Below are 26793 nucleotides of genomic sequence, written 5' to 3' on the forward strand. Positions count from 1 at the left end.
CAGTGTGGTTCTGAAATGTCTGTGGTTTAAAAAAGGCAAAAAACAACATCAAACAGAACATAGTAAATATATCTGTAATGTATACTTTTTTCTAGTTTGGGACTGCACCATCCACGTAGCTTCTTTTCTGCCCTGTGGACAAGGGCTCCGGGAGAAGGTAGCAGATTCGGTTCTGAGAGCTAAGCTCACCAACTTGTCTCCCCCTCAACAGATGAGGGAAGGGCAGGGAGCCCGTTCAGCGACTCCTGGCGCTGCAGAGTCACTTGTCTTTGGAGGTGAGCCGGGAAAGCTCTGAGGAGTCTCCTTCTTGCAACTCAGACAGAGCTTTCTTTAACTCAGGAGCAGCCTCTGTTGCTCCCACCAACTTCTCACCATGGCCCCTTGTCCCCTTGTCCCAACCACAGCATAGAGATGACAGGAAGGAGGTGGTTCTGTTTCTGAGACTGGACCAATTAAAATGACTGCACTGGCTCAAGGGCTCTGAGCCTGTCTTGACCTGGGTCTCCCGGTTATTGGAAGCTACTCTTTTCACCAACCATGTTGAAATGCCACCTTTACCACACACTGACGTCTTATATAGACTTGGATCTATTTCTGGAACTTCTCTTCTCTTCCCTTACCTGGGTGTCTCATCTGGCACCAGCCATACGATTTTAACTATTGTCACTTTTGTCTAATTATGTGGTGGGATGAGTCCCTTCACTCTTCTTTTACAAAATTTCCTTGTTACTCTCTCACATCTATTCCTCCACATAAACTAAATTGTGCCCAGTCCTCCACCCCCATCCCATTCCCATCCCAAATTCTGGGCCCTTTCATTCCTTGTGCCATCATCTTCCCCCCACTCATTGTAATTACTGTCCACTCAGGGCTGTGAAATAGACTGTGTCCTATAAAGAGGGACAAAAAGGGCATCCTGACCTTGAAGGAAGCCTGCTGTTCCTCCCATCGTTTCACCTGTCCCCTAAGCCCAGGAGTTGTCATGAGAGGCCACCAGCCCCCACTCAATCCCAGCTTGGGCACCAAAGTCACCCACATTGGTTGTGTTGGGGTGGACCCGCCATCTGTCTCTGGTCCAGATGAGAAAGAGCAGTCTCTCCCAGGCTTGGAGCTGGGAAAGAATGTATGACCCAGTTGTCTGCACTTCTAATTCTCATCATGGAGAAACATTTATTCCTGTCTCCCTCCCTTGAACCGGATTTTTGTTGTTTTTGTTTCATTTTGTTTCAGGGGGATCACTTCTTGCTCTTTAATTCAGAGTCTCCAGCACCTTTGGGATGCAAGCAGTTCTTGCCTGGGCCTTCTCGGAACCCTCACTCCCCTAGCCCACTCTTGGGATACCTACAGGAGGCTGCCAACCTGCTGCACTCTGACAAGCCTCCCACCCAAATCTCTTTCCTCCTATTGTGTCCAAAACCCCACCATTAGAGGATCTTGCAGGGAGGAGCATTTCTTGAAGGCTTTTAGGCCTTGCAGAGCCAGGGCAGAAGTCAGACAACAGCAGGAAGTCCCCAAGCCTTTTCAAAGTTCCAAACCAAGCTCTCCTGATTTTAATGTGGAGATCATACCCACCCACGTCGGGGAGGAGGGTCCCCAGCCCCGGGCAGCAGCCATCACCCCCTCCACTGAAAACGATATTGGAGGCTGCTTTGGGACTGCCCTTCTCAGCCCCCTAAGTCTGTTTTGTAATGCCTGTGGTGCTCTCCCTCCCGGACCTTTCTTCTTGGGGGTCACCACACTTTGCTAACTCTTGTGTGCACATATTTTATAATAGAGTAGCGAGGGAATGGTGCCGCCTCCAGCTTCCATAAGCTGCCCGGGCTCTGGGGGGCTCTGGGACAATCGGGGCTGGGAAGTGACTGTGCTCTTATTGTACATTCTTTATTTCTCTGTATCTTTGGCTTGTGCTCTTTGTAATTAATGGGATTTGTCTGCCTTTTCAACACTATACTGAGCAATAACAATAAATGCACACGTGGAAATGCAGACACGGTACACATCACAAGGCCTTTTTCTGAAGGACAGCTGGGTCCCTGACCTCTGTGAAGCTGATCTCATGGGGAAACAGTCCCTGGGAGGGAAAGGCACTTTGCCCAAGAGCCCACAGCTCAGCCGGCGGTCTCTCTCTTTCCACTAGGTCACACCTTTTGAACACCCACCATTTGAGGGAGACAGGCTTACCCTGCCATAAGCCATTAACCTATAAGGAATGGTTGACCATCTCATAGAAGAAGACTAGGGAAAGGGATCTCAGGAGGAAGAGAAGAAGGTTTGGGGGCAAGGGGCGGGGGGGGGTGCAAAAATCGGGGAAAGTTAGCCTGATTTGGGGTCTAGATCAACCAGAGGAAGGAGATGGGGAATACAGACACAGGATATAGGTGGCATCCCCTACTGGGGATTGGGGTAAGGCAAAGGGAAGCCTGGCACCCTAGGAGTCTGGACTTCACAAACCTCTGCTGAACATTGGCAGAGAAAGAATATGCCCAAACCAAGAAGCAATCCCTAAGGTTTGCCCAAGGGTTGAGGGTTACACACACACAATCACAGCCCTTCTTAGGTTGAACTGATCCCCAAATCAAGCGCCATAGGCCCATCCAACTTCCAAACACAATTTCATATCCAAGGGTTCATTCAATCCCAATATCAACCTTCAGAGGAAGTATTATTATAATTCTTACTCAAAAGAGCAGGAGACAGCAGCTCTGCCCACCTGATAAGCAGGGGATCCAGCACTGACCTAGCAGTCTTAATGCCAGCATCTGCACTCTAAACCTCTATATTACAGTGCCTTATGGGCCAAATACCCAATAGCAAATACCTTAATGAATAAGATACAGTTCGGTTGCTTGTCACAAATCCCCAATCTCTTCAACATCAGTGTCTACACAAGGACATTCTTTTCATCACAATTATGCCCCATGCATTATATTTACATCTAATATGCCTTTGTCCTCATTTTCCACTCAAAGAAAGTGAGGCTCAGAAAGAAGTGATTTGAATTTATCACCTAGAAAGTCAGTGGTGAAGCTACAGATCCAAGACCAGGGCCTGTTCCTTGAAGAACAGGAGATCTGGCCAGTCGCAGTGGCTCACGCCTGTAATCCCAGCACTTTGAGAGGCCAAGGCGGGTAGATCACCAGAAGTCAGGAGTTCAAGACCAGCCCACCCAACATGGTGAAACCCCATCTCTGCTAAAAATACAAAAATTAGCCGGGCGTGGTGGCTCATGCCTGTAGTCCCAGCTACTCAGGAGGTTGAGGCAGGAGAATCACTTGAACCCAGGAGGTGGAGGTTGCAGTGAACCAAGATCACACCACTGGACTCCAGCCTAGGTGGCAGAGTAAGAGTTCATCTCAAAAAAAAAATCCCCCCAACCTGCCTTTGTTCCCTGCTTCACCCTAACCACCACCCCCTCACACCCTGCAATAATTTCTCCATTAGTGAGCAATAAAAAATCTTGAAAATTGCGGTGGAGTGGGAAAGCAGGTTGCCAGGAGGCCTGGCCCTTAGTTCTAACACCCTACTCCCCTGGCCTCCTCTCCAAAGCTCCTTGACAGTCTGGGTCTATCCCACTCCCTGAGCCTTAACATCTTCCTTCAAGCAGTGACCATCTCCAGGTAGGGTCCTTACTCCCACTTTCAGCAGAGGAAACTAAAGGACTGTGACTTACCCAAGGGGAGTCAAGGCCTCCCCAGCTCACCTGCTTTCTCAATGTCACAAGGGGCCCAGAGCTAGACCATTTGTGGCTGAGGGGAGGCCCCCAGGCTCTGTCCTCCAGTGTGGCATTCTCACTGCGCTTGTGGGAGCCTTCAGCTACCCTACCTTGGGAAGCCAGAGACCTGGGATTGGAGGCACTGTGGGGATGGGTCTGGCGCTCTAGCTGCAGAAGCTTGGCTGAGATCCTTGACTGCCTAGGGGAATCTCCCTGATGGGACTTAGGACCCCAGGGGATCAGTTTGGAAGGGACAGTCCTATATAGGGGTTAGGGATGGCAGGGCAAGAGGCCTCAACCTCTGGTAAGGGGCATTCCTGGCCTCCTCTGCTGTGGTCCCAGTCCTTGGGTTGAGAACGGGGGACTACAACAAGGAAGCACTAGGACAGCCTACTCACTCACTCCCAAGACATCACCCAACCTACAACATTCATCATAAGGCCAGTTACACCCAGAGCCGCAGGGAGGCTGGTGAAGCTAGTTAGATAGATTTTATTTATTTATTTATTTATTTATTTTTGAGATGGAGTTTCGCTCTTGTTATCCAGCCTGGAGTGCAATGGCGTGATCTCCGCTCACTGCAACCTCCGCCTCCTGGGTTCGGGCAATTCTCCTGCCTCAGCCTCCTGAGTAGCTGGGATTACAGGCACGCGCCACCATGCCCAGCTAATTTTTTGTACTTTTAGTAGAGATGGGGTTTCACCATGTTGGCCAGGATGGTCTCGATCTCTTGACCTCGTGATCCACCCGCCTCGGCCTCCCAAAGATTTTATTTTTTTACATTGTCTCGCTCTGTCACCCAGGCTGGAGTGCAGTGGTGCAGTCATGGCTTACAGCAACCTCCGCCTCCCGGATTCAAGCCATTCTTCTGCCTCAGCCCTCCCAGTAGCTGGGACTACAGGCGCGTGCCACCATGCCTGGCTAATTTTTGTATTTTTAGTAAAGACAGAGTTTCACCATGTTGGCCAGGCTGGTCTTGAACTTCTGACCTCAGGTGATCCTCCCACCTGGGCCTCCCAAAGTGCTGGGACTACAGGCATGAGCCACCGCACCCAGCCGACAGTTATATTTATCCTTCCTTTCATTTATGATCTCAGGCAAAGTGCAGGCTTGGTCGGGAGAGTAGACCCACCAGTGCTTCAGATTCCAAAGCCTCCCGGGTCAGGGCCAGTCCTCTGCTCTTGCGCCTCACTGGAGGATAGGGGCGGGGCCACGGGAGGGCGGGGCGCGGCCTCTGGAAGGCGCGGAACTGTTGTGCTAGCCTAGCTCATTGCTGCCCGGAGGCTCCTGAGCCACGGCCCGGCGGCTTGCGGGCCCGGCGCCGGAAGTGAGCTATTCCGAGGCGCCAAGGGAGCTGCCACGTCCGAGACCCGGAGCAACCACCGCCGCAGTCATGGTGAGTGTTGGGACTGAGGAGGTCTAGCAGCGTGAAGGCCACAGTCGCGGCCCTCACTGGTTCCTCAGCCATGCTGAGGCCCAAATCCCAGGCTGGAGCCGTTCAGCTCCCCTACACCGCTTAGAGATTTGGGGGGCTCTGTCCCCGTCCTTGCGGACCGTTCGGCGGGGACTCCAGGGATAAGGCCGATGAACCTCCCTGACTCTGCGGGGCGCGCCGCTGCCGCGTCTCCTACCAGTCTCTCTTCCTTCCTTCTCTTTCGTCAACAATTGAAAACAAAACGAGGAACAGCAGGGGAGCTACTGTATACCGAGCCCTCAGCATTGTGGGCAATCTCAGCCTGCTAACAGCCTTGTGAAGAAGGTGTCATTCTTCTCAACACTTTACAGATGAGGACACTTGAGGTTCGGAGACGTGGAGCCTCTTGCACAGCTGATTAAGTGGTAGAGCCGAGATCTGAACCCTCCTAACCATTCTTTTCTGCCGCCTACTGCCTCTCCCAGCAGAAGTGATTGAACTGTTGCTCGGGGTAGGGCCCTCAGGTAGGATGGGCACCACGGGAAACGTAAAGATGACCTGAACGACCCTCCGAAGGCAGGGCTCAGGGTTTTTTAAGCCTCTGTGGCATCTGCATTGTACATTCACTGCACACTTACTCGTTGAGTGAATGATGGAATGAGTGAGAACTAACGAATGAAAGTATCTGGGCTGAGCCTGTCATATCTAGTACATGCTTTCTCTTAGAAACGTGAGTGTGCCTCAGCAACAGGTTTGAGGGAACCTTAAGGAACCCAGAAATCAGAACACTGTGTTCTTGCTCTGCAGAGGGCTAGGTGTAAATCACTCACTTCTGGTTCTTCCACTGCTGGTTAGAGTTGAGGCTCTTATGCTCTGACATTCAGCTCATCCTAAATGAATTTTTAACTCATTATCTTTGATTTCAAAAAGGTGAATTGTTTTGAGTGCAGGTGTTAACAGGGACCAGATAACACCAGGTGCCCAGGAAGAAGTACTCTAAGAATTACTCTCTCTCCCCTTCTCTCCCTCTCCTCTCCCCAACCCTCTCCCTCCTCCCTCTCTCCCTCTCTCTCTCTCTCTCTCTCTCTCTCTCCCCCCCCCCCTCCTCCCCCTCCCCCTCCCCCTCTCTTCCTCTCCCCCTCTCCCCCCCCCTTCCCCTCTCCCTTCTCTCCCTACCTCCTTCCCTCTCCCTCTCTTCCTCTCTCCCCTTTTCTCAAGAGGCCCTCCCTCGCTCCCCTCCCCCATCTCTCTCCCTTCTTCCCCATCTCTCCCCTTCCCTTTCTCTCTCTCCCTGTCCCTTTTCCCCCACCCCTCTCCACCTCTCCCACTGTCTCCCTGCCTTCTTTTCTCTTCCCCTCCCTCCTTTTCTCTCCCCCTCCATCCTTCCTTCTCCAGTCTTGTTCAGAAGCATGGGTCATCAACCCTGACTGGTAGGTGAGAGTGGTTAGAATTAAATGCTGGTTATTTCCGAGGTCGTTTGGTAACCTGGTTGAAACTACCTCTCAGTAAGCTTTCTTCCTGAATCTACTTATCCCTCAGCTTTACAGAACTCAGGGTAACAGCTGCTTTACCTTCTAAACAGGCAGCCTGGTGGAGTGAAGTTTTGTGGGCTGGGAGTTAGAAGGTTAGGGGATGGGGCTCTGCCTTTAACTAGCTCTGTGACTTTGGCAAGTGCTTTCTTTTCTCTGGGCCTCTTCAGTTCCTTAGTCTGTCTTAGGGCTCTGATTGACTCTGCCCTTGGTACCCTGCCCTCCCTGCCTTCCCATGCACTTTGTAACCTATACAGCTTGGCACATGGAGGAAACTCCTTGTCCTTGCTTGCCTTTGCAGACTTTGGGGAACTGTTTTTTTTTTGTTTTGTTTTTTTTTTTTTTTTTTTTTTTTCAAGATGGGGTTTCATCCTGATGGCCAGGTTGGTCTTGAACTCCTGACCTCAGGTGGTCCACCCACCTCGGCCTCCCAAAGCAGGGACCTGTTTTTTAGAGAGTCTAAAGTTTGATGAGAGAAGCTGTGCTTACTTGGTGTGTACCTCTTGAACTGCTTTGCAGCCATCCTCTTCCAGTGTCTGCCTTTCTGAAAACACAAGTCAAACTTTATACCTACAGGGCTTGTGCTGGAAAAGATGAAATGGGGAAAATGGTAAGAAATGTCTGTTCCACACCGAAACTTCCTTTTAAGTCCTCTTTTCTATCCCAAGAATTTAAGAGAATAGTGGTTGAGCAAAGAAAAGAATAACAGCTTTTGTTAATTTACTCACTGATTCAGCAAATAGTCACTGAGTTCCTTCTATTTGCAAAGCACTGTGCTGGATAATTTGAGGGGATTTGAAATTGCAGGTGGCTCAGACCATGGCTCCAAGGAGCTCACCTTCTAGTGGGGAGAAGAAAAAGCATAAAACATTGTATATGTTCAGTGCTGAAGATATGCAAGAATCCAGCCATTTGAGGATCTGAGCATCTTCAAGAAGGGTGGAAGGGCAGACCTCAAAGAATGAGTAGGAGAGTGATGACCATGACACCATGTTCTAGCCCTACAAACTGTTCAACCCTGGATCCCACTTGGTGATGGACCAGGGAGCAGCCTCAGGAAAACTCGAAATCAAGTCTCCCAGTCTGAAGTAATAACCCTGTTATGCATTAACTGCCTGGAGCACAGAGACCCTGTCATCCAGGAAGGGAGCGCCAGCTGTAGCTCCTTTGTGGTCTCTCCTCACCCTTAAGAGTAGCCAGGACTGCTTGCCATTTCCCCACACACATCAAGCTCACTCAGACCCCTTTGTCTTTACTTGTGTATTTCCTCTGCCTGGCCACTTGGACTGGTACTATTTTCCCTTGTGCCACCTGCAAATTCCTACCCATCATCTAAGGCCCAGTTCATGTCTACCACCCCATCCCCCTGAGGCTCCTGTAGGACTTGCAGACCACCATTAAAGAATTTATCTTGGCCGGGCACAGTGGCTCACACCTGTAATCCCAGCACTTTGGGAGGCCAAGGCAGGCGGATCACAAGGTCAAGAGATCGAGACCATCCTAGCCAACATGATGAAACCCCATCTCTACTAAAAATACAAAAATTAGCTGGGCATGGTGGCACGTGCCTGTAATCCCTGCTACTCAGGAGGCTGAGGTAGGTGAATCACTTGAACCTGGGAGTCGGAGGTTGAAGTGAGCCAAGATCGTGTCACTGCACTCCAGCCTGAATGACAGAGCAAGACTCCACCTCAAAAAACAGCTTCTCAAGGGCAGAAAGTTCCTCTTATTTGTGTCTGTGTATCCAGTTCTTGGCACAGTGCTTGGCAAAAAGAAGGTTCTTAGAATGAATGCTTAATGAATGAGTGAGTGAACAAATGCAGTCAAGAACTTGAGATGATTGTATTCTAACTGCCATCAGTTAATTTACCAGTGATATCTTTGGTTCTAGGTGTCAGTAATTAACACTGTGGATACCTCCCATGAGGACATGATTGTAAGTATTAATATCACCCTCCCTGGAGGGCGGTGTACATGGGCATTTTTGTGGGAGGGAAGCAATTAGGTTTTTCATTACCCCTTTCTGTTGCTCATTCATGGATCCAGGGTGGCTCTGCATTGGTTGCCCATCAGCTTGTAATCTCAGGGGGGTGTGGCTGGGCTCCCCAGCAGTACCCTCTGAGTTGTCAGGGCTGCAGCAGTCTGGTCACTCTCTTCTGGGAGGAACCTGGGAATAGTTTGTAGTTCTAGGCTCTCGGTCTTCCAGCCAACACAGTAACCTGCTCTGGGATGAAGTCTGGGTGGGGGCACAGGTTTGACAATAGACTTCCCACCTGCCTTCCTCCTTCTGTCACTTCTTGGCCCCGTTGGAAAGAGGGGTGAAAAGAAGGGAGTGTCGGAAGATGACTCAATACAAAGGCAGAAGGCAGCCACAGTGAAAGCCCCAGGCAGGGCCCAGTCAAACCACCAAGACAATATGGCAGACAAGCCCCCTTGAACCGGAAATCTGTACTCAGGGCATTTCCTGAGAGGTAAACATGGGGCTCAGTATAAGAGGACAGGGCTGCAGGAGAAGGTCCAGAGGTTAAAGTCTACAGCAGGAAAAACACACTCTGCTTCATTCACGGCCAAGCAGCCTTTGAGCAAGACCCAAGAGAGCTGACTGACAGTGTTGCATGTCAGGGTTCTTGCCCTCACAACCTGTCTACCAACAGTTGCTTTGGGTTTCTGAGAGGTTGTCTGGTCCCAGAGTTGTATATGTTCTCTGGATTCAGTCATGAGTGGTCTAGCTGTAAGACCACACCTCCTTGGAGACAGCATGGCATCATGGACAGGAAGACCTAATCTGATACTCTCTAACCAATATCTTAACTCTTCTGCACCAGCCTCACTTATTTTTCCTCACAAAGGAAAAATAATAGATGTGCTACCTATTTGTATGAGTTTGGTTTGAGAAACAGATGAGGCAAAGTAGTAATGACAAACATTTGTATGCTTACTGAGTGTCAGGCCCCATGCTAAGTACTTTTCACTCAATATCTTGTTTAACCTTCATAACAACCCTTGAAACAGATGCTATCATTAGCCTTATTTAAACATAAGGGAACTAAGGCCCATAGGATGTTGGTAAATAATAAAGATAAGGAAACTGAAGCTCAAGGAGATGAAGTATTTTCAACAGTTGCACAGCAGGTAAGCTAAGGAGATAGGATTTAGATCTGTAAGGTACTAGGTCCTGCCTCCTTCCACTGAGAAGCATAAGAAGTGCTTCAGAAATACCCCTGTGCTGCCTGCCTTTCAAGAAACAAAGCCCTGATACAGTGGAGGGAGTTCCCAAAGAAGAATCAGGATGTGTTCCTTGCGTAGGGAGGTGAGAATTTCCATCTGAGGCAGACAGAATGAGTGCCTTTGAGCACAACTGCTCCTGGTGGCCATGGGAGTACAGCTGATAGTCCGGAAACTCCCAGGGTGAGACAGCTAGGGGAAGTGACATCCACTGGAATAGGCAGGGCCAGCAAGCAGGAGGGACCAGGGTGTTCAGTGGGGCAGGAGGCATGGTGCCTCAGAGACTATCACCCCGTGGATGGCAATCTGCTGGCAGGGGCCAGGCCTAGTTCTGCATGCTGTCAGTGTCAAGGAATTCAGTTCACAAGTGGTAAGACCAGCAACTCTTAAGGCATTGTGTTCCTTGGGTGGGGAAGTCTGGGAAGTTCTGGGCATACTACTAGGGAAATGGTCAAGCAGAAACCCCAAAACAAAGGGCCACAAAGGATCCAGGGCCAGGGCTGGAAGAAAAAACCCAAATATTTGAATGGAACCCTGTGTCCAGGCCAGAGCTATATCACAGAGGACCTGACTAGGGACTCCAGGCAGTCAGAGGCCCACTCCTTTGGCCTGCTCCCATTCATTAGCATCAGGTCTTGGGGCTGAGCCGAACCCAGGGGTATTTCCTTTCAGCTACAGAGCCTAAGAACAGAGTGGGGTCTGAGAGGATGGAGGAAGAAGAGGGCAGCTAGGCCAGCTTTTTTTCTCCCATACCCACCCTGTGGAACAGGAATGGAAGGGCCCTTCCCTGAGGTAGGCCAGGTGGGTGTGGCTTGCTTGTCCCTTTCAGGGAGACACTGCCCATTAGCGAAGTGAGAATGTCCACATGCTAGCTTCCTGCCTGAGGGTGATGATTCTTTGAGATTAGATTAATTTCAGGGAGATTCTTGTCTGAATTAGACTCTGTGTGGTCACGGCCCCCACGCTGCCCACCCACCCAGCCAGCAGGCTTCCCAACCTGTCGTCCTTTTGCAGCACGACGCCCAGATGGACTACTATGGCACCCGCTTGGCAACCTGCTCATCAGACAGGTCTGTCAAAATCTTCGATGTGCGCAATGGAGGGCAGATCCTCATCGCCGACCTCAGGGGGTAAGTGCTGGCAAGCCCAGGGAAGGGCTCCAGGAATGGTCTGGGTTCACAGGCCGCACTTCAAGCATGGGAGCTCACATTCAGAGCAACCCCAAAGCATATTTAGTGGAGAAGACACTGGGATCTCAGCCAGCCTGGCTGTCCTCAGCTGATGTCCCCAGGGGTGGTGCAGTTAAGGGCACAGGTGGATGGAGGTGTGAATCTCAGCTCTGCCACTCTTATATGTAGCCACTAGAAGACCTTGGGCAAGTGAGGCAGTTTCTCTCTCAGAGCTTTCATCTGCTCACCCTCAAAATTGGGGCCAGTGCTACCACCTCAGCTAGTGCATGCAAGGCCCTGACACAGGCCCCAGCACACAGTAAGTCTTCAGTGCAGGCAGCTACTGCTGCTTTTAAAAGTGGTGAGCAGTGAGCCGAGAGCACGCCATTGCACTCTAGCCTGGGCGACAAGAGCGAAACTCCGTCTCAAAAAAAAAGTGGTAAACAGTACCATTTCGTGCAAGTTTTAGCCAATATGACCTAAAGTGTCACAAAAGCATTGCTGTAAGAAGAATTAGAGAATGCCATCATCATTTTATAAATCCCATTTTTCTGCCTGTTTGCCTGGGGCAAATGTTCAGTGATTATTTACAAATGTTTGACCTGCCCTACTCCCTCCTGAGATTCTTGAGGAAGTCCTGGCTCATTTTTATGGCCACATCTCTACTGCTTTCCCTCAGCTCACTGCCTTTCATATGTTTGTGGGTTTGCCTGGGTGCCATGGTTCTCCGTGGGTTCTGTCAGTAGAATTCAGGGGTTGATAATTGGGACAAGGAAAAAATTACATCTTTATTTTCAGTGACTCTGACATTTAGCATTTCTTTCTATTATGGATGTAGGCCAGAAACTTTAGTGGTATTTGTAATGCCTGTCACCTCGTCACCAGTAGAAGTCACAGATACTGTCATCATACATCACAGTTACCTAGCTACCTCAGAATATCACTTATGCTCATCCCAACTTTGAAATTACACTGGTTACTAGAGCTGCCGCTAGAGTTTGTTGCTTGAAGTGTGAACAAAGAAGCACGGGCATCACTGTCTCATTGCTTTATAATACTTTGATAACAGTCCGGGCGAGGTGGCTCACGCCGGGAATCCTAACATTTTGGGAGGCTGAGGTGGAAGGATGGCCTGACCCCAGGAGTTTGAGGCTGCAGTGAGCCATGGTGGTGCCACTGCACTCCAGCCTTGGTGACAGAGTGAAACCCTTCTCAAAAAAAGTTGATTACTGTATAATTTATAATTAAGTTTTCTTTATGAGCCTAGTTCTATATGTTTTGTGCATTATTCTGAGAGAGGGTCCGTAACCTTCCCCAGAATGCACAGGAAAGATTAAGAGCCTTGTTAGGTACATGCTCAGTATGTGTTTCTTAATTGAACTAAAAAGCGTAAACTAAGTCAGTGTCCATTTAGGGAAATGGGCTTAGAAGCTCCCCTCTGTCTGTGTCAAACGATCAGATGACTGAGGAGCCGAATCAGGCTTCTCTATGCAGGAGCCCCGGGCAGGCAGAGAGCTGCTGTGCAGCTTTTGGCCAAGCCGGTTATGTTTGCTGTGACTCTGTCCTTTCTGCTGTTTTTCTTATGTTCAAAGGATGTGAAATATTGGAGGGATAAAAAAAATTCCCAGCCCATTCTTTTTTGTCTAAGTTAAAACTGTGCTAGTTGTTGGAAGTTTGGGTCTACTCACAGTTTCATTAGCAGCACCTTTGTGGGGACTGGGAACGTCCTGTTGTTCCAGCCAGAGGGAGGAGGAGACTTGATTGTGTGCAGCCCTAGGGTGAAGGGGTAAACCAGGAGCAGCACTAATAGCTAATGGGTATTGAGCAGCTTTTTCCTTTCCTTCTACCAAGCATTATTCCAAACTCTGTACCTAAGTCATCACAAATATTTAACCCTCATGATCGCCTTATGAAAGAATTCTTATTAATATCTCCATTTTCAGGTAAAGAGACAAAGATGTCCTTGCCTAAAGTCAAGCGCTAGTGAATGGGAGAGTGGGTCTGGTCTCCTAACTACTAACTCTACCATGCTACTCTACCTCTTGAGTGCTAAGGTGCATACCCTTCCCCAGGCCAGAGAAATGGTCCTTGTACAAAGCCTGGCACAAAGCATATGCTCAGATAGTACCTATTATTAGGATAATGGGTAAAGATCAGAAGAGAAAGGAAAGATGTGCTTTCTAAACAAATTAAAATAGTGGAAAATATCAAAATGAAACCGATAATGCCTCCTCAAGAACCTGACCATCAGGAAGGATGAATAGCAATTCAGTCTACAAATACTTCCTGAGCACCTGTGGCTGGAAACCCTGGATCAGTTAATGACTATGCTGTAGACAGTGCTGGCTGCCATCTGGGCAAGTGAGGCTCCTGCCTGGCCGGGACAGAAGGCTGACCCAGAGGCTTGACTATCTCTCAAAGGCTCTGTGACCTTAGGTTCCTTAACCTCTTAGGACCTGAGGTTCCTCACTGTCCACTGAGCATCCCTTTGGAAATGCCATTGCATAGCTCTCCCTTTAAAGTTCTTAAGCAATTCTGCCCTGAGATATCTCAGGGAGCTATTTAGTTCTGTCCAAAGTAGTGCCTACAGAAGCACTGTGGGTTCCTATGCCATGTGAGCAGCCTCTCACCCCCTCCCTTTGCAGTCATGAGGGTCCTGTGTGGCAAGTGGCCTGGGCTCACCCCATGTACGGCAACATCCTGGCATCATGCTCCTATGACCGGAAAGTCATTATCTGGAGAGAGGAAAATGGCACCTGGGAGAAGAGCCACGAGCACGCGGGACACGACTCCTCAGGTACGCTGAGCACAGCAGCAGAGCAGGCGAGGGACCACTGGCTAAGAAAGGACTGTCCTGGCTGCAGCCCTGGCACCCTGTCCTTCATGGTGCCTCTCGTCTGTCCCTTGAGCTTTGGTTGGCTTTTCTGCTCGTCTGTCCGCAGCTGAGTAAAGCCCTAAGACCTACAGCCAGTCCAAAGCAAGTAAGAAAAGTAAAGACAAAGTAAGAACAGTAAAGAGAGTAAAAGAAAAGTTTTTCTGAGTAAAACTCAGAAACGCGAGTTTCTCTTCAGGTTTATTCATTTTAAGGACTCGCCTTCATTCGTAGATTGTTGTCCTACTCACTTTTTTGTTAGATAGCTGTAGGTGATGAAATCATGGTATTAGTAGGCGATAGGGTTTTTTTTTCAGTGTCCTCAGTTGACCAAATTACAGCTTCTCCCTGGTGACCCCTACAGTTGTTTTAGAAATTTAGTAAATCTGTGGAAGGCAGGACCTGGGGCTGCAGTCTCCCTGTTTTGCTCATTGCGCTCTCCCTCTTCCTGCAGTGAACTCGGTGTGCTGGGCCCCCCATGACTATGGCCTCATCCTGGCCTGCGGGAGCTCAGATGGGGCCATCTCCCTGCTGACTTACACCGGGGAAGGCCAATGGGAAGTAAAGAAGATCAACAACGCTCACACCGTGAGTCCAGCCCCTGCCTTTGGTGCTTGCCCTGTGTCTGATGCTGACTTCCTAGAGGGCGGCAGTTGTGGGGGGTGGGCCACTGTGGACTGGGCCAGGGAGGGGTCAGCTGACCAGACATGATTGCTGTAGAGCAGCTTTGAGCCCCTTTGCTCTGAAGCCAGACCAGGCTGCACCAGCCTCATTCAGCCGAGGCAGGGCTTGGCACTGGCTGCTTCTCATGTGCTCCCAAGCAGGGGAGGGCTAGGCACCAGGAAGGTGCAGCAGCAGCCTGCTCACCTGCCACCTTAGCTATGGCTGCCTCCAGTGACATGCCCTGCAATAGTCATTGGGACCCTGTAGAATGGAGTGAGGTTATTAAAATAAAAAGGTATGTGAGCCATGCATACGTTAAGAAAGTTGACTATAAACAAGGTCATTCTTTACCCAACTTTTGGTGACTCAATGAGTGACAGCGGTCGTGATGGTGGTGGTTCAATCAAGGAATGTCCTACCTCCTACCACCACACAGTGGTGATGTTTCCAACAATAACCAATGTGGGGGACTCACATGAGCACTTTAATACCACATCGTTTGCTCTCATCCATCTGGATGATTATTGGATATTTTATGAGTTTTTGTTCTACAGTAATTTGTATTTTGTTTTTGTTTTTGTTTTTTGAGACAAGAGTCTCGCTGTGTCACCCAGACTGGAGTGCAATGGCACAATCTTGGCTCACTGCAACCCTTGCCTCCCGGGTTCAAGCAATTCTCCTGCCTCAGCCTCCCAAGTAGCTGGGACTACAGGCGCACACAACCACACCCAGCTAATTTTTGTGTTTTTAGTAGAGACGGGATTTCATTATGTTGGCCAAGATGGTCTCCATCTCTTGACCTTGTGATCCGCCCACCTTGGCCTCCCAAAATGCTGGGATTACAGGCATGAGCCACCACACCCGGCCTTATTTATTCTTTTTCTTTCTTTCTTTTTTTTTTTCTAATAAAGACGGGGTTTCACCATGTTGGTCAGGCTGGTCTTGAACTCCTGACCTCAGGTGACCCGCCCGCCTGGGCCTCCAAAGTGCTTGGATTACAGGCGTGAGCCACCGTGCCCGGCCTATTTATTCTTTTTCTAATCTACTCATTCTAGTTTAGGGTCACAGGTGGCTGGAGCCTGTCCTGGCAGCTTAGGGTGTGAGGCATAAGCCAGCCCTGGACAGGATACCATTCCACCAGGGGAGCATTCACACACCCCCACACTCACACTGGGACAACGCAGATGTACCAGTGAAGCAAACATGCACATCTTTAGGGTGTGAAAGGAAACCAGAGTACCAGGAGAGAGCCTCCACAGACACAGAGAAAACACGCAGACTCCACACAGGCAGAGGCCCCCACTGGGAATTGTGTTTTTTTGGTCAGCATTATATTGAAGTGACATGAGGAACAGTTGCACATAGAATCAGACAATCTGTGGTCTTTTGTGACTGGCTTATCCTACTTAGCATAATGAGTTCAAGTTTCATCTGTATCATAGCATGTATCAGCACTCCATTTGTGTTTATGGCTGGATAATACTCCATTGTGAATGTAGACATTTTGTTTATCCACCCATCAGATGATGGATGTTCTCAGCTTTATGAATAATGCTGCTATGAACATTTGCAGATAAGTTTTTGCATGAACCTATGTTTTTAATGCTCTTAGGTCTATACCTAGGTGTGAAATTGCTAAATCATATGGTAATTCTGTTTAACTTTTTGAGGAACTGCTAAATTGTTTGCAAAGTAACTGTACCCTTTCCATTCCCATCAGCAGTGTATGAGGGTTCTAATTTCTTCACATCCTCATCATTTTGATTACAGCTATCCTGGTGAATGTGAGGTGGTAGTATCTTATTGTATTTTTTGGGTTTGGTTTGGTTTTGCTTTTTTGAGACGGAGTTTGCTCTGTCTCCCAGGCTGGAGTGCAGTGGTGCCGTGTCAGCTCACTGCAACCTCCGCCGTCCAGGTTTAAGGCTTTCTCATGCTTCGGCCTCTCGAGCAGCTGGAATTACAGGCACACACCATGACACCCGGCTAATTTTTGTATTTTTAGTAGAGACAGGGTTTTACCATGTTGCCCAGGTTAGTCGCAAACTCCTGGCCTCAAGTGATCCGCCCACCTCGGCCTCCCAAAGTGCTGGGATTACAGGTGTGAGCCACCGCGTCCGGCCCTTATTGTGATTTTGATTTGCATTTTGCTAATCAAAGATGATGGTTGAGCATCTTTCGGGGGCCTTATTGGCCATTTGTGTATCTTTGGAGAAATGACTGGGAGGGGTTTTGCACTCTGTAACACTGAGTGCATGCAAGCAGCCCACAATAAGAAAGGCTGAAGGGGCAGGGAGAAATCTGACCTTTATGATCCTCCAGAATAAGCTTCTGGGACAGGGCCCCTCAGGAGGAGAAACTGCTGGAAATGAAATCACAGTTGAGCTGGATAGTGACACAGGAAAGGAAGGATGAGATGTAGACCAACATGGGGAAGGGGAACAGAGCCAAGAACTCCTGAAAGGCAGCTCCCATGCCTTTTAACACTACACAGAAACTAGGGAGAGTTCTGAGCTTAGAGTTTCCTGAGACTTTTTACCAGAATAACTCATCTCAGCTAAAAACAACAGAAAAGTGGTTGAAGTGAAATTGCAGATAAAGTTATTATATAAGAAATAAGAATATGCAAAATAACCTCCCTGTGGATAATGAGAGCACATCAAGCTGTACCCCACTATTTCCAATCAAGCCAGGTGACACTCTAAAAATGCAAAACATGAGAAAATAGCGTAAGTCAGCATTTTAAAAATGAGAAATAAGTCAGGTGAAAGAACTCAGGAAAAAGTCAAAAATCATTTCAAAAGTAAAAACTAAGTTAAAATGCAAGTGTCAATAATTGCAGCAGATCATGCTGGAAAGGACAGACAGTGTGAAAAAGGAAACGTTTCAAGAGTGAAAAATGAAGAGGTAAAAAGGTTTTGAGCAAAAGTAAAGACAGGCAGAAAGGTCAAACATATGAATACCAGGAGTCCCTAGAAAGGAAACAGAACAAATACCAAAAAGTAATCCAGAAAACTTTCTTAGAATTAAAAAACAAAGATTTGAAACTGGAGATTAAGCAATCATACCCTACACTTAACAATATCAAGGCCAGGCGTGGTGACTCAGCCTGTAATTCTAGTACTTTGGGAGGCTAACGTCAGAGGATTGTTTGAGGCCAGGACCTGGCCAACATAGTGAGACCCTGTCTCCTTAAAAAAAAATCAATCCAGCATCACCAACAAAAAGATGTAGTTCTAGTAAAATTATTAGACTTTAAAGAAAATTTTGGGGGTTCTAGAGAAAAGGAACCTTGTGACTTAAAGGGGAAAGACAATTAGATTACTGTCAGACTTTTCAATAGTAAGGATTGGTGCAGAAGAAAAAGGAATAACATGTTTAAAATATTCAAGGAAAGAAAATGTGAGCCTAGGATTTACAACCAGGAAAACTGACTTTCAAGTTCACACAAAGACTTATACACAAAAGTTCATAGCAGCTTTAATAGCCAAAAACTGGAAATAGTCCACGTCCATCAACAGGTAAGTGATAAGTTGTGATGTGTCCATACTCTGGAAATACTGCAATAATAAAAAGAAATGACTTAAGAAGATGAATAAATTTCAAAATAATTATGCTGGCTGGGCATGGTGGCTCATGCCTATAATCCCAGCACTTTGGGAGGCTGAGGCGGGTGGATCATCTGAGGTCAGGAGTTCAAGACCAGCCTAGCCAACATGATGAAACCCTGTCTCTACTAAAAATACAAAAAAAATTAGCCAGGCATGGTGGTGCATGTCTGTGATTCCAGCGACTCAGGAGGCTGAGGCAGGAGAATCACTTGAACCCAGGAGGCAGAGGTTGCACTGAGCCACTATCATGCCACTGCACTCCAGCCTGGGTGATGAATCGAGACTCTGTCTCAAAAAAATAATAATTATGCTGAGAAAAAAAAAAAGGATATACTATGATTTCACTGCTGTAAAATCTAGGAAATGCACACTCTCCTGAGCAGGCCCATGGTCAGCAAGATTGGGGGCCACAGGATGGGGTGATGGATTAACAAGGAGGAACCCAAGGAAACTTTCGGTAATGAGGGGCATGTTCCTTATCTTTTTTTGAGACGGAGTTTCACTCTTGTTACCCAGGCTGGAGTGCAATGGCGCGATCTCGGCTCACCGCAACCTCCGCCTCCTGGGTTCAGGCAATTCTCCTGCCTCAGCCTCCTGAGTAGATGAGATTACAGGCAAGCACCACCATGCCCGGCTGATTTTTTGTATTTTTTAGTAGAGACGGGGTTTCACCGTGTTGACCAGGATGGTCTCGATATCTTGACCTCGTGATCCCACCCGCCTCGGCCTCCCAAAGTGCTGGGATTACAGGCTTGAGCCACCGCGCCCGGCCATGTTCCTTATCTTAATTGAGGTGATGTGATGATCCTACAGGGTATATTTTTTGTCAAAATTCACCAAATCATGCACTTAATATGTAGTTTATGTCAATTATACCATATCAAAGCTGTTTTTAAAATTAGCTTTTGCATATAAAGGATATAAACTATTATCAATATGCAAGAATTCAGGGACTGTTGTTTCCAGGAGCCCTTCCTGAGGAATCTACTAGAGGATACGTGTCACACAACAAAAATGACTACAAAGACTTCAGCATAAATATATAGTTACTTGTAGAGAACTAAGACAAAAAGAGAGTTAAAAGGCCAGACACAGTGGCTCACACCTGTAACCTCAGCACATTGGGAGGCTGAGGCAGGTGAATCACCTGAGGTCAGGAGTTTGAGACCAGCCTGGCCAACATGGCAAAACCCCATGATGTGGTTTGGCTGTGTCCCCACCTAGATCTCACCTTGAATGCCCACGTGTTGTAGGGAGGACCTGATGGGAGATGGTTGAGTCATGGGGACAGGTCTTTCCCGTGTTGTTCTCTTGATAGTAAGTCTCACAAGATCTGATGGTTTTATGAGGAGTTTCCCTGCACAGTCTCTCTTTGCTGCCATCCATGTGAGATGTGACTTGTTCCTCCTTGCCTTCCGCCATGATTGTGAAGCCTCCCCAGCCATGTGGAACTGTGAGTCCATTAAACCTCTTTTTTTTTTGTAAATTGCCCAGTCTCAGGTATGTATTTATCAGCAGTGTGAAAATGGACTAATACACCCCATCTCTACTAAAAATACAAAAATTAGCCAGGCGTGGTGGCACATGCCTGTAATCCCCGCTACCTAGGAGACTGAGGCAGGAGAATCGCTTGAACCCAGGAGGTAGAGTTTGCAGTGAGCCAAGATTGTGCCTCTGCACTCCAGCCTGGGTGACAGAGCCAGACTCTGTCTCACAAAAAAAGGCAGTGGCCCACACCTGTAATCCCAGTACTTTGGGAGTCCAAGGTGGGAGATCACTTGAGCCTAGGAAGTTTGAAGCTGCAGAGAACCATCATCATAGCACTGCACTCCAACCTGGGTGACAGTGAGCCCCTGTCTCAATTTTTTTGTTGTTGTTGTTAGTAAAGAGGAGAATCAGTCATCTTTGGAGAATGATGGAACCAATTCATGAAGAATCAGGCATTTATCCAGCCTTTCCTCTCTGTCCTTGTATTAGTCCCTTTTCATGCTGCCAATAAAGACATACCCGAGACCAGGCAGTTTACACAAAGGAGAGAGGTTTAATGAAGAACTTACAGTTCCACATGGCTGGGGAAGCCTCACAATCATGGCAGAAGCCAAGGAAGAGCAAGCCTCATCTTACATGGATGGCAGCAGGCAGAGAGAGAGCTTGTGCAGAAAAGCTCCCATTTTTAAAATTGTCAGATCTCACGAAACTTATTCACTATCACAGAACAGCATGGGAAAGACCTGCCCCCATGATTCAGTTACCTCCCACCGTGTCCCTCCCACAACACGTAAGAATTCAAGATGAGATTTGGGTAAAGAGACAGCCAAAGCATATCAGACCTCTACCCCTGGGTAACTGAATAGTTAACGAGGAGAAGTGCCCCTATCTGGAGCATTCCATGGAATAAATGACAAAGAAAGGATAGAAATTAGAATATCACCATTTTGCAAGCCCCAGTGAATTAAGAGAGGCCTGAGTTATTGACAGCTGTTAATATAAAAGACAATCTAACTTGCCTCCTGATGAGAGAACACACCAGCTGTAGTCTTGCCAAAGGGATCACACCTGATTCTGTCTGGTCTTGGCTCCAGCTGACAGTGTTCAGGAATTCAGAGGAACATACTGAAACTGCGTATGTGCCAGTAAAACCCAGACCGAGAGACTAGACTCTTTCTTCAGCAGAAAAATTGTAAGGAAAAAAAATCAGAGGAATCTGCAAAGTAGGAGATGTAAAAAACATCCAAAAAATGTTTAATGGACAAGACTGTCGTGTCGAGGGATGCACATTTGAGTGATAAAATGGGGGAAATGGATTAGAAGTCAGGGCAGTGGTTACTTACAGTGGGTGAGGGACTGTGATTAGGAAAAGAGGTAATGACAGGGTTTTTCAGGCTTGTGGCAGAATTTTTATTTCTTGATCTATTACTTTATAATGAAAGATTTTTCTAAAAAAAAAAAAAGCCCCAATGTACCATTCTTTCATGTGTTTAAAAAATGTCCTGTTTCTTAAATTTGTGGGAGTTTCTAATTTCTACTTCTAGTGCATACTGCAGAAAAATGCCCATACTGTTGGGATCTTTGAGGGAGAATTCTGAGCAGTGGACCGCATGATGAGTGCTTCATGCCAGCCTTCACACACAGTCCATTTCTGAGAACCGGAGGGGAGAGGAACAGCAGCCTTGGGTCTGCAGAAGCAGTGTTCTCTTCCAAGGCACAGTCACGTGTGTCCCATCTTTACAGATTGGCTGCAATGCCGTCAGCTGGGCCCCTGCTGTTATACCTGGAAGCCTCATAGACCAGCCATCGGGGCAGAAACCCAATTACATCAAGAAGTTTGCATCAGGTGGCTGTGACAACCTCATCAAGCTGTGGAAGTAAGTAGGGTTGTGCGGCCTTCTCTTTGCGGGGAACACTTCTTTTACCCTACTCACCATGACTCAGCCACGCTCACAAGAAACAATTCACCTTTCCTTTTCTCTCCTGCCAGTAAAATACTGTTTTCAATCTGTCAGAGGACATCCTTTAAAAAAAAACACAGCCGGGTGCAGTGGGTCACACCTGTAATCCCAGCACTTTGGGAGGCCGAGGCAGGTGGATCACCTCAGGTCAGGAGTTCAAGACCAGCCTGGCCAACATGGTGAAACCTCGTCTCTATTAAAAATACCAAAAATTAGCCAGGCGTAGTGGCGGATGCCTGTAATCCCAACTACCAGGTAGCTGAGAGAGGAGAATTGCTTGAACCTGGGAGGTGCGGTGAGCCGAGATCACGCCATTACACTCCAGCCTGGGCAACAAGAGCAAAACTCCATCTCAAAAAAAAAAAACAAAAACAACAAAAACACCTGTTCACCCAATTCCCAACTGTTAGAGCTGACTCTGGCTGTGGAAGCCAAGTGTTTCCTGGAGGTTTTTTTTTTTTTTTTTTCAGCTGGAGTGATTGGAATAAAATGCCACGAACTCCATGAATGAAATAAGAAAGATGAAATCAGTTCTTCATCCCAGGCAGAGCCTGTCAGGTCGGGGAGGAGTTGAAGTGTGGGAAAGGCACAGGGCGGCTCCCTGCTGATTGATTCTCCCTCTGTTCCCCCCTGTTAGGGAGGAGGAGGACGGCCAGTGGAAGGAGGAGCAAAAGCTGGAAGCACACAGTGACTGGGTTCGAGACGTGGCCTGGGCTCCCTCCATCGGCCTGCCCACCAGCACCATCGCCAGCTGCTCCCAGGTCAGCCCAGGGCCATGAGATCATCTCTTGTAATTTAGTCTCTAGTCTATCAGACTAAAGTCGTCTTAGCAGAAAGCCCTCAGGGAAGGTAAAGGGAGAGCAACAGGTACCTTTGGCCCAGAGCACAGGGAGTCAGGTCCTTGTGTGGGGAAGTCTTGGTCAGAGGTCACAAGTGGCCTGCCTCCGCTGGGATGAGACGACTACAACAGAACCAGCGCCAAGAAGGAGGTGGATTTGGGATGAATTTTCCCTCCTGACTCTTGTGAGACTAGGGAGCAGAGGTGCCCAGGTGCAGTTCCGCGTGTTCCCAAGCAATGGTAGACTGGGATGGGAATTCTCGGCTCAGCTACCGAGCCACCCTTCCCAGACAGCAAGGAAAGCCAAGGGCGAGCCTTCAGTTATACGCCACCACCCTAGAGGGAGCCAGCCAGGCTTTTCACATCATAGGAACCTGTTTGGTTCTAGATGTGAGATTTTTGTGTTTTACTTGTACCTTCTTATTCTCGGAGGTTGGTTTTTGGAGAGCTCTGCCCATTCAGTTGAGAAGTATAGACAGCCAGTGAAGTGACTTGGGAGGCATGAGGAAAACCCCAGAGAAAATCTGAGCAGTGCAGAGTGCACCTCTGAAACCTGGATGAGAAAAGGAATCTGGGAGACCCTTGTCTCTTCACACTGGTCAACAGTCTCCCAGATTCCTTTTCTCTGGGATGCCCCAGAGGTCCTTGGCTCCCCTTTGAATCCTCCCCCAACCTGTTCCTGCACAGAGGTGCTGCGTGGCTCTAGATTTGGAGGACATCACAAACACAGGAGTCTTGCTCCCATCTCCTGACTCTAGCCTGTCTCTTCCTAGGATGGTCGTGTGTTCATTTGGACCTGTGATGATGCCTCAGGCAATACGTGGTCCCCCAAATTGCTGCACAAGTTCAATGATGTGGTGTGGCATGTGAGCTGGTCCATCACAGCCAACATCCTGGCCGTCTCTGGTGGCGACAATAAGGTACACACCCATTCCCCACAGCAGGGTGGACAGGGGCCTCTCCCACCAGAGAGCACACTTGACATGCCCATCTGACTGCAGGCAGGGAAGGAGCCTTAGCCAGGACTGCATTTTGAGTGTGCCTCTTAGTTACATCATTAATGTCACAGCCCATGAAGCAGTATTAATGTGTCCCCGTTTCACAGATGGGGAAAGAAGCTAGCAGGCAATCTGACTTGCATAGGGGTCCCAAAACTCTGAGGCGGCAGAGTCAGTCAGGCCCCTCACCCTAACCATTTGGTCACCTCATGGTGATGTTCAGTTAGTTGTGCCAAAAAAGTAAGTGTATAAGAAGAAAAAGAACCCATAAACAAAAGCAAGAGGATTAAGGATTTTTTTTTATCCGTAACATTTAAAAGTTTATTTTTTAAAAATCTGTACAGTTTGTGAATACTTGTTATGCTGGTAAGAGGTAGGTACACAGTGGGTACATTGAAACAGTTTCAATTTTGCAGCTGAAAAGAGTTCTGGAGACCAGCTGCACAGGGATGCAAATGTGCTTCACACAACTGGACTGTGCAGTTAAAAATGGCCAAGATACACAGTTCATGAACGGCAGGGACCTCGTGGGAAAAAAAAGTTTTATGTTTTACAATTATTAGAAGGAAAAAAAGCTACCCGCAGAAAGGAAGCATTAACAAGCCACGGCCATCTGAATTCCCCTGTAAGACGGAGGTCTCTAACATCATAGGGTCAGTTCCACAGGGAGTGGCCATGCTGCGTTTTTAAGCACATCTGCTCTGCATCTGAAGGGCAAGTTGGTGCGGATCCTGCCGGCCCTTGCTGCTTCTCTCCCTTGCCTGTGTTGGTCTTTTACTGTTTCCCAGTGGCCGCTTTAGTTCCCTGTCTTACCTTTCATTTGCATGATCAGCATAACCAACAACGCAGGCCAGGCAGAGAAGCAGCTGGTCTTAGAACTCTTTTCAGCTGCAGAATTGAAACTGTACCCATTAAATAATTCCCTTCCCCAGCCCTGGCAGCCACCCTTCTCCTAAGTGGAATCATACAATATTTGTCTTTTTGCAACTGGGTTGTCACTTAGCAGTATGCCCTTAAGGTTCATCCATGCTGTATGCAGCATATGTCAGAATTCCTTCCTTTGTAAAGCTAGATAGTGTCGCATTGTGTGGACAACCACACCATTTCTACACTCATTCCTCCACCAATAGGCGCCTGGGCTGCTGCCACCTCTTAGCTATTGTGAACAGTGCAGCTGGGAACATGGGAGTGCAGATCTCTGAGAGCCTCTGCAGGCAGCTTTTCTGGCTGAAGCTCCCTTTGATCTACAGTAGTCTCAGAAAGATCTATCAGCACCCCCCCACCCCTAATCAAAGCCATATTTCTAGGGAGTGCCAGAGTCAGGACTAGAACCCAGGTTAATGGCACTGAAGACAGACCAACGGTCCCAGATTGCCTCAAGCAGGCCCACAGTGATTTTTACAAGGCTGTAACCAAGTGCCAGGCTGTACATTGCAATGTTTGGGGTCCCCATCACTATGCATTCAGGCTTCTTGCTTTTTCCTTCTTTATAAGCTCATTTCCTTTTGCTGTCTCCATAGCACCCTTAGCTAAAGGACTTAGTATGTTTTCAGTCTCAGAGTATTCTGCAGTATGTTTAGTGAATAAAGTTTGTCCCTAAAGCAGGAGTTAGTTATTAAAAAAAATTTTTCTGAGACAGTTTTGCTCTTGTTGTCCAGGCTGGAGTGCAATGGCTTGATCTTGGTTCACTGCAACCTTTGCCTCCTAGGTTCAAGTGATTCTCCTGCCTCAGCCTCCCGGGTACCTGGGATTACAGGCACCCACCACCGCACCCGGCTAATCTTTTATATATGTATATGTGTGTGTAATATATAATTTTTTTTTTTTTTTTAGTAGAGACGTTTCACCACGTTGGCCAGGCTGGTCTCGAACTTCTGACCTTCAGGTGATCCACCTGCCTCCGAAAGTGCTGGGTTTATAGGCATGAGCCACTATACCTGGACAAAATCATTTTCATTTTTAATCAAACTAATGTATGTACATAGCTTCAGATTTTTGATTGTGGTTTTTAAGACGGAGTTTCGCTCTGTCATCCAGGCGGAAGGGCAGTGGTGCAATCTCGGCTCACTGCAACCTCTGCCTCCTGGGTTCAGGCGATTTTCCTGCTTCAGCCTCCCCAGTAGCTGGGATTTCAAGTACCCACCACCACACCTGGCTAATTTTTTGTATTTTTAGTAGCGATGGGGGTTTCACCACGTCCGCCAGGCTGGTCTCAAACTCCTGACCTCAGGTGATCCACCCATCTCGGCCTCCCAGAGTGCTGCGATTACAGGCGTGAGCCACCATGCCTGGCCTAGATTGATTTTTTTTTTTAATGCAGCCTCCTTTCACTCTCCAGGGGCAAACCTTTTCAGCTCTTAGCTATTTCTTAATATAGTTTACTTCAGTGTAGAAACATATTGATCCAACACCTTCCTCTACCACGGATTTTCAAACTGCAGTATTGTTCAACCTGTTAAAATAGATTGCCAGCCTCACCCTCAGAGCTGCTTAATCAGTTGTTCCAGGGCCCAGGAATCTGCAGTTGTAGCAAGGTGACCAATCTGGGGACCACACTTTGCAAACCCTCCTCCCTGCCACCCCATATCCTCTTACTGTAGCTCTGGCACAGTTTAGTGAAAATAGCATCCTGTGTTGACATCATCCACAGCTGCTGTTATTGTTACTCCTTTCTGTGAGTTTTTATTCCTTCTCATTTTGGTGGGATTTCAGTGGAGAAGGGACGTGCTCTGCTCACCCACAAGCCTCTGGGCAGTGGTTGTTAATGGGGCTGAGGCTCTCATTTAGGGGACCCAGTGCAAATGGGACAGCAGAGGGAGGGGTACAGACCCCTGACAGTCTGCTTGTGCCCTGACTTGCAGGTGACCCTGTGGAAGGAGTCGGTTGACGGGCAGTGGGTATGCATCAGTGATGTCAACAAGGGCCAGGGCTCCGTGTCGGCGTCAGTCACAGAGGGCCAGCAGAACGAGCAGTGACAAGACAGGTGGGGCCTGGCTCCCCACCCGCCAGCTCCAGGACTGCCCCTTCCTGGGCCAACTGCCCAAACAATTGGGAAAAGCCCCCAACTCCAACAGGATCATTTTCCCAGGAGGAGTTACAGATGCAGCCAGATTGATCATCTGCCTTAACATGATCAGAGATTCAGAGATGCATTGTAATCTGCTGTCCAGCTGAAAGCACTCATGAGGAAGAAACTACAAATGATGTTCAAATCTATTTTAAACTATTTTGGGTCATTTTTATGTACCTTTGGGTTCAGGCATCATTTGGGGGGTTTTGTTTCCAAAGTAACTAAATAAAGTCATATTGCTTATAA

At 48.0% G+C, this 26793-nt stretch overlaps 1 protein-coding gene across 5 annotated transcripts; it reads left to right on the forward strand.

Moving 5' to 3' along the window:
* Positions 1 to 4957: 4957 nt before the first annotated feature.
* SEC13 (SEC13 homolog, nuclear pore and COPII coat complex component) lies at positions 4958 to 26793 on the forward strand. 5 transcript variants are annotated; one of them, XM_037728854.1, is made up of 10 exons: positions 5027 to 5108; positions 7175 to 7265; positions 8547 to 8591; positions 10895 to 11010; positions 13695 to 13846; positions 14376 to 14509; positions 21424 to 21557; positions 22279 to 22402; positions 23253 to 23399; positions 26339 to 26793. In XM_037728854.1, the coding sequence occupies exons 2-10, from the start codon at positions 7254 to 7256 to the stop codon at positions 26450 to 26452; spliced, it is 978 nt and encodes a 325-aa protein (XP_037584782.1). In that variant the 5' UTR covers positions 5027 to 5108; positions 7175 to 7253; the 3' UTR covers positions 26453 to 26793. The 5 variants fall into 5 exon arrangements, with proteins under 5 accessions (XP_017356981.1, XP_037584782.1, XP_017356984.1 ...); XM_017501495.1 differs by lacking the exon at positions 7175 to 7265 and adding an exon at positions 5498 to 5650 and having other exon boundaries at positions 5070 to 5108; XM_017501492.2 differs by lacking the exon at positions 7175 to 7265 and having other exon boundaries at positions 4958 to 5108.

This window comes from Cebus imitator, unplaced genomic scaffold (genome assembly GCF_001604975.1).
Source record: "Cebus imitator isolate Cc_AM_T3 unplaced genomic scaffold, Cebus_imitator-1.0 Scaffold281, whole genome shotgun sequence".
NCBI classification, from domain to species: domain Eukaryota; kingdom Metazoa; phylum Chordata; class Mammalia; order Primates; family Cebidae; genus Cebus; species Cebus imitator.